The sequence below is a fragment of the Streptopelia decaocto genome, assembly GCF_964273445.1.
Source record: "Streptopelia decaocto genome assembly, contig: HAP1_SCAFFOLD_120, whole genome shotgun sequence".
NCBI lineage: Eukaryota > Metazoa > Chordata > Aves > Columbiformes > Columbidae > Streptopelia > Streptopelia decaocto.
The window spans coordinates 231,481-243,736 of record NW_028115250.1 but is presented as its reverse complement, the minus strand read 5'-3'; the positions used below and the strand labels follow the sequence as shown (position 1 = coordinate 243,736).

General features: G+C 49.2%; 1 protein-coding gene and 1 long non-coding RNA gene across 2 annotated transcripts; one reads left to right on the top strand and one right to left on the bottom strand.

The window, feature by feature from the left end:
- Window positions 1-379: 379 nt before the first annotated feature.
- Window positions 380-10,147, bottom strand: LOC309452852 (olfactory receptor 14J1-like; the record flags this gene model as incomplete). Its single annotated transcript, XM_082077514.1, has 2 exons — window positions 380-1,514; window positions 10,136-10,147. 2 exons carry the CDS (start codon window positions 10,145-10,147, stop codon window positions 546-548), a joined length of 981 nt encoding a protein of 326 aa, XP_081933640.1. The 3' UTR covers window positions 380-545.
- LOC309452853 lies at window positions 2,269-4,325 on the top strand. The gene is made up of 3 exons (XR_014186653.1): window positions 2,269-2,474; window positions 2,878-3,052; window positions 4,019-4,325. It is a non-coding gene; the product is annotated as an uncharacterized lncRNA (long non-coding RNA).
- Window positions 10,148-12,256: the final 2,109 nt, after the last annotated feature.

The window sequence follows — 12,256 nt, the reverse complement described above, 5'->3', positions numbered from 1 at the left end:
AGGTTGAGAGACAGACCCAGCTGATGTTGGTCAGTGTCACTGTGACCACTTCCCACACAAGCTCTGAGTTGGCCATGGAGGGAGCTCAGAGGTGACTTGTACCCACACAAGGGCTGAGAAGGTCAGTGGGGAAGTAGAAGGAGAGAACTTAGGGAAGAACAAGGCTGGTGCTCCCCGGCAGACCTACTGTGCTGGGATCTTTTTCCCTTCACCTCTGCACACAGGCACTTTGAACTCAGCTTCACAAAGTTCTCAGAGGAAAGATGCCTTAGAAACAATTCCGTGCAGGGTCCTTTATTTTGTTTAAGTACACAGAGAGCACAGACTGTTGTTTACACAGTCTATTATAATTCAAACTATAAAGGTCAATGGGGAATTAGAAGTGGGATGAAAAATGACATTTCTTTGTGGGTAATATTATCACAGCTAAAAAAAACCCCAAATCAAACAAACCTCCCTTCAGTGACCACAAAAAAAACGGAAAAAAAAAAAAATCAAGAGATACGAAATATACAAAAAAGAAGCTGGGCCTGTCATGAGTTATATCATGAGTGATGTGCGGAAGATGGACAGTTTATTGCTTTTGAAAAGCATCTATCTACAAGTTTCCTCAGGGCATCCTTGAGCTCCTGGTTCCTCATGCTGTAGATGAGGGGGTTCATGGCTGGAGGCACCACCGAGTACAGAAATGACACCACCAGGTCCAGGGATGGGGAGGAGATGGAGGGGGGTTTCAGGTAGGCAAACATGGCAGTGGTGACAAACAGGGAGACCACAGCCAGGTGAGGGAGGCAGGTGGAAAAGGCTTTGTGCCGACCCTGCTCAGAGGGGATCCTCAGCACGGCCCTGAAGATCTGCACATAGGACAGTATGATGAGAACAAAACACACAAATACTGCTAAGAGACTAATCACAATAACCCCAAACTCACTGAGGCAGGAATGTGAGCAGGAGAGCTTGAGGATCTGGAGGCTTTCACAGAAGAACTGGCCCAGGGCATTGCCCTTGCACAGGGGCAGTGAAAATGTATTGGCCGTGTGCAGCAGAGAATAGAGAAACCCAGTGGCCCAGGCAGCTGCTGCCATGTGGACACAAGCTCTGCTGCCCAGGAGGGTCCCGTAGTGCAGGGGTTTGCAGATGGAAACGTAGCGGTCGTACGACATGATCATGAGAAGATAAAACTCTGCTGAAATGAAAAAGACAAAGAGAAAGACCTGGGCAGCACATCCTGTATATGAAATGGCCCTGGTTTCCCACAAAGAATTGACCATGGATTTGGGAACAGTGGTGGAGATGCAGCCCAGGTCGATGAGGGAGAGGTTGAGGAGGAAGAAGTACATGGGGGTGTGGAGGTGCTGGTCACAGTTTATGGTGGTGATGATGAGGCCGTTGCCCAGGAGGGCAGCCAGGTAGTTGCCCAGGAAGAGCCAGAAGTGCAAGAGCTGCAGCTCCCGTGTGTCTGAGAATGCCAGGAGGAGGAACTGGGTGATGGAGCTGCTGTTGGACATCTGCCCCTGGGCATGGGGACCTGTTCACAGAGGAAAAGAGAGTGACAGATCAGGGTACAATTTGTCTGAGCAAAACCTGTGCTATTTCTCACAGACCTCCCATTCCCCAACTCACTCTCCAGTTTCAGGAAGGCTTTTGGCAGGTCCTTGTCATGAGCTTTGATGGATGCTGGCTGAGGGTGCCCCAGGGAGCAGGTGCTCTGCTGTGGGCTCTGCAAGACTCAGTCCTCCCCTACAACAAAAGGCACCTAGGAACATGGGCTGATCTCAGATTAAATCACTTTTGATGTCAAAGTGGTTTTCAGCATTGTCACTCCCACTTCACCTGACTGCAGACCAGAGCTGTGAAGATTTTTTTATTGTGTCTTCTGTTCTCATTTCCCCACCACCCATGAGTAATGCTTTTAAGGCAGAAACCTTTGGCATTTCTGCTGTTCTCATAGAGAAACCTTGTGGGACTTGCAAGGAAATGGGACTGTCCCTTAGTGCAGAGTGAGAAGGTCTGGTCTGTCCATCAGTCCTGGTCTCAGCTGCCCTGTTCTGGCAGCTCTTTGAGCTAGAGGACAGAGGACAGTCACCCCTGGATGTTCCTCTTAGAAGAAACTGCACCCTGCTGAGAGCAGAGGAGCCCAGTTTCCAAGTGCAGATCTCCAATGTCCTCACCCTGTCTCCAGATTCCCTTTCCATCCAAGGACACTGAGACCTCATTCCAGTTTCGCAAATGCAGCCATACAGTGATATTTCTGTGGCCTTAGTGTCTCCACAGCTTCTGCACTGTGTTCCTTGGTGTTGCAACAACTACAATGGAGAGCTGTGTCCCTTTGGATGTCCTGCACATGGGGTGCCTGGAGTGAGAATCAGCTTTTTCCCCACCCATGAACCCTGTGGGGTCCAGAGCCCCACAGGAAAGGAGGTGGCCCGGTCACTTTCCTCCCATGGACACATCCGCATGGGAGGACCCACAAGGTGAGTTTCTGAGATTCAGCTGGAAGCCCCATCCCCACAGAGCCTCTGAACAACAGCAGCAGTGTGGGCAGGTGGAGAAAAAAAGAGAAATATCACGTTGCTTCTGCCAAGGGAGGCAAGGGCAGAGGGGGACAGACGGACATGCAGGACAGTCTCCTCCTTTGCTGAGGGTTTGGCTGCTGGTGACTCATGACATGGACCCTGTGGTCTTGATGGCAGAGGCTCTTCTGGGTGGGAAAGGTGACCAGGAGTTGCTCCAGGGAAGGCATCTGAACTGCAGGGATGTCAGGGAGCTGCCCAAAACCCCCTCCAAGGGCATTTCTGGTAGCAGCTCCCTGTTCTTCCCTGCCCATGTCTCTGCTGCGGAAGCTGTCCCTGCCAAGAGCTGCTTCTTTGTCCCCAGGACTCCTTTCTGTCAGGGCTCACAGACCCCATCCTACCTGCTGTGTGCTCGGCTCTGCCCTGCAGAAAAATCTTGGGAACAGGACACTGCACAAGGGCATGTCAGTGTTTGGAAGTCCTATAGAACATCTCAGATAAGCCCAAGGACACCACAAAAATGATGTTTGTATGCTGAGGTGAGTGAAAGGACTTGATAGCTTCTTCGCTGAGCTACAGCTCTCCCAGTGCAATGTTCCAGGAGTCACAGTCCCCTGTACAAACCTGACAACTGCATCACCATACAACCTGCCAACTTGTCACGGCAGCAAACTGGAAGCACAGACTCCAGAAAGTGCCTTCCCCCTTCAGGTAGCCCCTACTTTAACCTTCCTTTTGAAAAGCCCCCTCAGAAACACCCTGCTCTCAAGCATGTTCTTCTCCACACTGCAGAAACTGTGAGAACTGTCCTGCCATATCCTATCAGCCATGGAATGTACCAGCTTTATGTGACCACTCTGGCAACCCCATCTGCAGAGCTCTGCAGCCACGGACTTACCATGTCAAGAGCTGTGCAGATTTTGCTTCCAGTGAGCTCTCAGTATCTTCCAAATCCAGACCACCTTTTAATTCTTGTTTTCCCGCTGCTCTGCCCTCGGTGCTGCAGGCAGAGCCCTCAGCCCTGCTGCGCTTTGCAGAGGAGCTGCTCCTGGGCAGAGCTGTCTCTCTGCAGCGCTGCCGCTGCCATGAGCTCCCTGTGTCCCAGGAGCCCAGCCCAGCTCAGCAGCACAGGAGCAGCCCATGATGTCCCTTTCTCTGTCCCCTCTGGGCTCCCTCCAGGTGTCCCTGGGGCTCCAGGGGATCCTGCCGTGAAACAAGCTGAAGGAATCACTGATGCTCCCTCTCTCACCTGGGGAACCACACTTATTTCCAGTTGTGTCATTTCTCCCATCCAAATTATACTGACATCCAGAAATCATCTTTTCACTGTCTCACCATTAGTCAGGACACCCTGAGAGGGTCAGGGAGGGACCTCCTTTACTGCAGCTAAGGGAAGGGATCCAGCTTAGTAAATTGCAGCATCTCATCCTGGATTTATACTCCTGGGGCTAGAAGGGGACTAAGTTCCCTCCCATGCTTATGTTAAGGAAAGTTTTTCTCCCTAGGTTTCCTGAAGCAGAGACTCAGACATGAATTCCAGAAATTCTTCTTAAATAAGGTACAATGTAGAGAGCAGCTCAATATGGGACCTCCAGAAGAGGGACCCCAAGCAAAGAAAACCCTGAGCGGTTATACCCTTGCAATCCAAGATTCCTACTCCTCACACAGCAATTTGGGCTAATTGTAGAATTAGAGTCTGAGGTCTCCCTGTTCTTCATTGTGATACCATAAATCCATGAATTAAATAAACTTCTAAAACCAAAATTTGTGGTTTTAAAAGCAAGCATCCTTTATTGGTGCCCCGCTAACCCCAGGCACAGGTGATATCCATCCAGATCATACATATTCATTATATTTCCAATAAATCCTTCACATATGCAATACAATCCTTTGTTATTTGGCTTGTAACCTGCTTGTGCTGGTGTCACCACCTTATCTTCTGAGTGTGAGTGCATTGTCTCCTACCCTTCTCCTGCTTATCTTAACAAATACCATTCTTGTGACTTAATTACTAACAAGTGCCTAACACCTAACATCAGTGACCCTTATTAATTTAGCAAGTGCCTTATTCGTATAGATTTATTTTATTACTAATTGCTGATTTTAGGTATCAATTGGATCTCTTCATTATTGCCAGGCAGGTCATTTCTTATCTCTGAGGGTAGCTGTTTGTTTTTTCACTGACCAGGCTAAAAATCAACCTAAATTCTGTCCTTCAGTTGCTATTTTGCACCTGCAGCTGGAAAGTAAAATATGTCCTTGGAAATAACCAAAACATTCTTCAGTTTTTGTCTCCTTTAGATGCGCCCTTCCATTCCTTTACCCATCTCTAGGGATGCAGTTCCTGCTGACGATCAAAAGCTCCTTTATCTTCTAGCTTGAACGAACTCTGACGGCCTTCTAGGCAGTTTGCAAGTTCACAGCTTGTGGCCTAAGTCAAATTAGTTACTTATGCTAAGCAAGTTATGCTCAACAAGTTCTATAGAAGCAATTTCTAAATAAGTTCTGTAATAAGCTCTATACCAAATAACTTAGAAAGCTAAGGCAGCCTATTTCCTAACACCTGCTACAAACCCACAGGAGGTGGGAATCCTCTTCCTTCAATCTGGGTGTGTCCAAAATACCCTTGTAGGAGCTCCAAGTTAGATGGAGGGCAGCAGTGAGTCGTTCAGAAACAAACACCTGGTGATACGTGAATTCCAGAGGTGGTCCAAGATACCTGGAGCTGGCTGCAGTGTCTAGTGGAGCAATGCTGAGAGACAGGGCAGCATCTGGGTGCATCTTCTTGGAGGCTGGTGGGGAAGTCCATTGGCCAGGTGAAATGACAGCAGATGCCCACTTTCAGGGTAATAGCTTATTTCCATTAATTATTTTCAGAGCAGACTGAAGAGGTATTTAGCTGAGCAAATGGAGTCTTGTACCATAAGGAGAGCTCAGCCTCTCTCATTCTCTTCACCACCAGCTGTGTTTTCTACATCTCCTTTGATTATGATGGCAGTTGTCTCACCTACCTCCTTCCACTGCCAAACCAGATTCAGGGTTCCTGGATCTCAATTTGATGTCCAAATACAGGCCTGTAGTGCTATGGAGGTGCCAGGGCTCTCCAGCACAACTGCATGTAGCTGACAATACAGGTCCTGCAGAGAAACTCTGTCCCCATTCAGACCAGTTGTGTGACAGGCAACACTCAGGGCATCCCAGACAGATTCGGTGCCTTTGGGCCAGTGACTGAGACACACCACTGCAGGGGTGTAAGGTGTGTCCCACCTCTATCCAGTAGATGCTGGGCAGGGCATGAATGCAAAACACTTCACACCAGAGTGACCACTCACATACATTCTCTCTTAAAGCCTACTGGTTCCTATCCCCCACATCATTTAACCATCCCCTCAATCATACAATCTTGGATCAGGCCCCACTGTGCCTGTAGAGGCCCCAAGGACATTTTCAAAATCATCTGTTCCTTCCCAAGATCAGTTTCACCTTCACCACAGACCCTCAGGGCTGCCGAGACACAACAGACAGCAAACCCCTCTCTGGCTCAGACTGTGCAGCCCAGATCTGTTTCTCTCTGGCCTTGGGGAGATCAGGGTTTGCTCTCTTTGTGGGCACCTCATTTCTTCTGCCCTTCAGTCCAGCATGAGTCTGCTCTGAAGAAAAGTCTGTTACTCACGAAGAAGGAAGAGCTGGTCATGGATGTGAAAAGCAGCATCAGTCTCGGGTGTTGTGACCGTGAAAGAGGAGGGTCTGACCTCCCAGGGGGAAGGAGATCAGCAGACTGCTGTGTTGAGTTTGCATGGCAAAGTTTCAGTAGGGGGGGGGCTACAAGGGTGGCTTCTGTGAGAAGCTGTTAGAAGATGACCCTGTGTCTGACAGAACTATAGCAAATCATCTCCAAGATAGATCCACTGCTGGCCAAGGCTAAGCCCATCAGCAACAATGGTGGAAGTGCTTCTGTGATAACCTATTTAAGAAGGGGAAAAAAACCCAAAACCTGCTGTGGAACAGCAGCCACTGAGAGAAGTGAGAATATGTCAAAGCAACAATTCTGCAGACACCAAGGTCAGTGAAGGAGGAAGAGGATAAGATGCCCCAGGCGCTGGAGCAGAGATTCTCCTGCAGCCCGTGGTGCAGACCATGGTAAGGCTGGCTGTCTCCTGCAGCCCATTGAGATCCATGGTGGAGCAGAGATCTACCTGCAGCCCATGGAAGATGCCACATCGGAGCAGGTGGAGCAGGTGGAACCCCACTTCACCAAAGGAGGCTGTGACTTTGTGGGAAGCCCACACTGGAGCAAGCTTCCAGAAGGAGCTGTGAATCACAGAATGTTAGGGATTGGAGGAGAAAAGCCCACACTGGAGCAGGATTGCTGGCAGGACTTGCAACGCTGTGGGGCACCCATGCTGGAGCAGTTCATTAAGAGTTGCAGCCCATGGGAAAGACTCCTGTTGGAGAAGATTGTGGAGGACCGTCTCCCATGGGTGGGACCCCATGATGGAGTAGGGGAAGAGTGCAAGGAGTCCTCTCCCTGAGGAGGAAGGAGCATCAGAAGCAATGGTAATGAACTGATTTCAACACCATTCCCTTTCCCCCTGCACCACTGGAGGGGAGGAGGCAGAGAAAATTGGGAGTAAAGTTAAGCTCTGGAAGAAGTAAGAGGTAGAGGGAAGATGTTTTAAGATTTGGGTTTGATTCTCATTACCCTATTCTGATTTCACTGGCAATAAACTAAATTAATAAGTTAATAAGCATTGGAATGATCCAGGAACCTCAAAGACTCCTCTGAAGAGTGGTCTTGAGCAGCTGTGACTGGTCGTATGGAGGTCTGGGAAAGAGAATCGAGGTGGATCAGTGAGAAACAAGCTGATGGCTGTTGGTTCCTTACAACCATTTTCCATTTCTGAGTCTGGAAATTGAAAGCAGTCAATTTCTGCAGGTGGACAAGTAGGAGAAGGAGGTTTCACATAGGAACATGGCAGGAAGCAAAGTCCCTCCTGTGCAAATGAGGGCTGATTCTTGTGTGCCCACCTCAGCCTAGGAGATGGGGAATGCCCACTGCTGGGCGTGTCTGTGCTCAACCATGCCCCAGGAGCTGAACCTGCCCTTTTCCCCTTCATCACTCCTCACACTTGGGTGGACCTCAGGAAACATCCATGACCTGGAGGATGCACAAACCTCCTGAGTGAGGTCCCATTACTGCAGGGGAAGAGGGAAGTGTTTGTGCTCCACATGGGAGTACAAAGAGAACAGGCTGTGTGTGTGGAAATAAGCGTGTTAAAGTTAGAAAGAAGCCCTTAAATAGCATGGGTAAGGTGGGGTCATGCTGAATTGAATTAGGCTGCTTTTTTTTATTTGAGGCAGCAGAAGGTGGTGGGTGTGTAATTCAGTGCTGGGATATGGAGTGAAGATTCAAGGAATTCTGGAGGCTAGGACAGCTTGGTTGTCAGGGGAGCAGTAGCAGGGCTTTGGAAGAAGCGGTTGCCCAGAGAAGTTGCGGATTCCCCATCACTGGATTTGTTCAAGGCCTGGGGATGCAAATCCCCTCAGGTACAATGGAGCTCATCGCTGACGCTGAACTACGGCAGAAAAGGAGGAGTCTCAGGACATCACCTGTCTCAACCGCAGCCATCGAGTGGGATGAGGATGAACTTGTCTGCGCCTGCTTTGTGTCTCCATCACAGAGCGTGGCGAGCAGTGAGGGCAGCCAGAGGTCTGGCAAGAGAGGTTGTGGTGTGTCTTGGTTTTGGTAAAAACAAGACCAGTTTCTCTTTTAGTGATTTTTTCCTTTCAGCTAAATTCTTCTAATGCCTTCTAGGTAACCGCACTTTTCTGAATTTTCGCCTGCATGTTTTTCGGATGCTGTACTCTGAAAGCTGATAAGATGGCCAGTAGAATGCTGAAGAAGTTCACGTTTAGATTTATTACTATGGTAACCAAGGTTAACTGATAACGAGACATAATTGCAAGGAGGAGCGTACAGAACAGGTGACTAAAACTGACCAACTGCATATCCCGTCCCATAATCGTCATGCCTCCTATAAAAGAGGGAGATCATGAGGGTCTCACTATCTTCAACCATGGCCAGCATCTAGAGAGGAACCTGACTGTCTGCCTGAGATCTTAGGCCTCCATCCAGACCCTGCATCCTTGAACCCAGTATCTGGTTTTAGTGTGAAGTCCCGACCATGACTTCGGGTGCCTGCCCTGCAGCTGCTGGAGCCATGCCAGCTCCTAGCTCTGCTGCCACTGGAGTGGCGCCAGCTCCGTATGGACATTCAAGATTGAGTTTTGTATATTTTGTATCATTTTCTCTATTTATTAGTAGCATTAATAAAGCTTTTTAAAACCTTTCCAACTTAAAAGACTCTCTTCCTTATTCCTTCCTTATCATCTTTTCCATCAGGAGAAGGAGGGGGAGGGATTAACAGAGAGCATCTGTCATGGTTTATTGTTGCCTTGACATGGTGTCAGCAGCCGGGCGACCCTGGGGACAGCCTGGGATCGTCATGGAAACGCACCATGACATCAGGAGGCTGTGCTATTACATCACCTGGCTTATCCGGGGCTAGGACCTTCCTCAGATCTGCTTTCCTGCCTCAATGTGTATTTTCAGGGTGCACATGAGATAGAAAGAGCATCAGCAGAGATCAGGGGAACTTTCCAAAGCACCTGATTTTTACACTGTCCTTGCACTCAGTGAGGGAGGTGCTAAATGACACAGTAGTCACAGGGAAATGCTGGGCAGCAAAGTGTTTGCCTGCTGAGGCTGGACAGGCTGGAGAGGGTCCAGAGAAGAGCCACAAAGATGATGAAATGACTGAGCAGCCACCATATGAGCAAAGGCTAAGAGAACTGGCCTTGTTCAGCCTGGAGAAAAGGCGGCTCAGGGAGACCTCAGCTCCATGTTCCAGTGTTTCCAGGGTGGCTCCAAAGATGGAGACTCCCTTTGTACAAGGAGTCCCATGGAAAAGACGAAGGACGATGGGTACAAGTTACTCCTGGGGAGATTCCAACTGGGCTCAGGAGGGAAATTTTTCACCACGAGAACAATCAGCCATTGGAATCATATCCCCAGGGAAGTGGTGGATTCTCCAACGTTGGACAATTTTGAGATTCAGCTGGACCGGGTGCTGGCCCAGCTCATCTAGACCGGGTTTGTATCAAGAGAGGCTGGGCCAAGTGATCTTGTGGTCCCTTCCAGCCTGACATTCTGTGATTGTATGAGAATGTACAGGTGTGTGTGCAAATGTTTGCGTGTGCATGTGTATACACGTGTGGGTGGGTCTGGACGTGTGTGTGTGTGTACATGGGTGTGTATGTGCACGAGCGTGTATCTATGTGGGTGCATGTGTACATATGTTTTGGGGTCTGTGTGCACACACGACTGTGTGTGCAACCAGGTCCCAGGAGCTGAGCTGCCGTGGTGGTCTGTCATGGGGCATCACAATGACAGGCATCCACATCTGGGACGGACACTTCCGGGGGTTACGGGCTTCTCCAAAAACAGATTTCTCATTGACCTAAACTACGTCACTACCACTACTACTACTACTGCCAGCAGTGACAAGGCCAGGGCTGACAGGCTCCACCTCCCCTAGGGGGCGCTCGGCTGCCACGCCCACATGACGAGGCATTTTGTCACAATGTGCTGATGCCGTGGCGTGCGGGGTCAGTGGTGCCACTCCACATGGCAGTGACGCTGGTGACACTCGAGCTCAGCCTGCGCTGCTGCCCCGCCCCGGGTCACCTTTCCCCATGCTGCTGCGGGCCCTGGCTGGGCATGGCGGCCGCAACACCATGTGCTGCAGTAGCCACCATCGCGGAGCAGGGACCGCCTGGCCCAGCCATGTCCTGTGGAAAATGGAAAAATGGAGCAGAAATTGTGAAATACGCCTGTTTTGTGTGTGATCGCTGTGCCAAACCACCCTGACAGAGCTTGACTAGATACACAGCATCTTTGGTTTTCAGATCACCGTCCTGACTCGGTCTGCAAAGGTAAAGGCTTTTCATATTTAAAGCAGATTTAAAGGCAGATTACAGGGAATGGCTGATGGTGCTTTAAAGTATTTAGTCATATCCAGCTTGTGTACGTACAACATAAAAACCATTCTCATGGAAAGAGCTTTGTGTTTTAGGGTTACTCAGTACAAGTGTCTCAGGTAGTTGTTATTTTGTTTGGGCCGTATGCAGAAGGTCACAAGGCTTTTCCTCCTCATCCAGAGACTGACGTGGTGTAGGCCAAGGCAGAGCACGGGGGGGTCCAGGCACACACTGGTCTAGGAAGCTTTTCAAGGCTGTTTTCATACGTCATTTCATTTGAGTCTCTCTGCTCTGCAGAAAGTGAGTCAAAGGAATTCCTGTGCCCCCGGTTAACTCAAACTAGATGTTTAGCTGAACAGGGCAGATACCACTTGAGTTGGAGCCAATTCTGCTCTGCTTGTGAAAGCAAGCTCAAAAAACCCCAAAATGTCTGTGATCCAGATTCTAGCACTGCCTGTTGCATTTGCGTTTCCATGTAAAGCACTGGGCAGCTGAGAATTGTGGTTGTTGCTGGATTAAGCTCCAAGAAATAGTCAGAGGTGGTGGATGCTCTTCTGTGTTCTGTCCCCCTTGAGCACCAGCAGCACAGGTGAATCATTTTCAGGTAGCAGCCGTGGCAGTAATGGGGCAGAGTTTTCATGCTTTGGCTACATGGCTGGTTTGTGCCCGGGGAAGCGCATCAGCCTTTAGAATCTGGTTTGTGCAGGTGAGACGCCTGGAAAGTGAGTCAGTTTTCTCCATGAAGTTAGAAGCCTTTCTTTTTCATAGCTGGCACAGTCATTGTTCGGATTCAGTTTGAGAACAAGAGGAACACCAGGGACAAAGTTAAAGTTTTTAGTTGTTGCTGTCTGAAAGCCAAGGTCTGAGCTCTGCCCACGGGTGTGAGGAGCTGGGAAAGGGGGGTGGATGGGGCAGAGCTTGACTGACACCCAGACTGGTCAATGAGAATATTCCATTAGCGTCATGCTGTGTATTTAAGGAAAGTCAGGATCTTCAGGCTGGGGTTTTTCTCAGAGCCAGGACAGAGACCTGTTCAGGGCAGTTCTGTTTGGGAGTTTCTTTATTCCAGCCTTTTGCCATACTGCCATTTTGCAGAGGCCTCTGGGCCTTTCTGCCTTTTTCCCTCTTGTCTCCGGGATCGGCTGTTGGGACCAGGTGCTGCTTCCTGGGACCGGCTGCTCGGTGCAGATGGAGTTGTGAAGAATTGCATCAAATGTCTTCTATTTTCTATTCTATTTCCATTTTATATATATTAGTAATAGCAGTATATTAGTGCTGTTTTGTTATTTTATTAAACTGTGTTTATGTCCATACAAGTTTCTCTCTTCCCTTTTGATTCTCTCCCCTATTTGGGGATCGTGGGGCAGTGAGCGAGCGGCTGTCACTGTTATATTGCTGGCTCAAGTTAAACCACAACACCTTGAAATCCGGCTGGTGACCATGACCCAGAAGATGTTGCCTGCTGTGCTCTCTGGGGCTGCTGATACCACCTGTTCTGGAAAGGGAGGGAAGGGCGAGTAGGGACGGAAATAGAAGAAATTTGGCTTTATTGCTATTTAATATGGAAATGCTCTCTGTTTGGTTTTTCCTGAAATCTCCCTAATCATCCACACCAGACTTGAAGCCTTTAGAAAAATGATGCACAGAGCCTTGGCTTGTAAGCGCATTTTCGATGTTAGTGAGCCCTCTGGTGTCGTAATTCT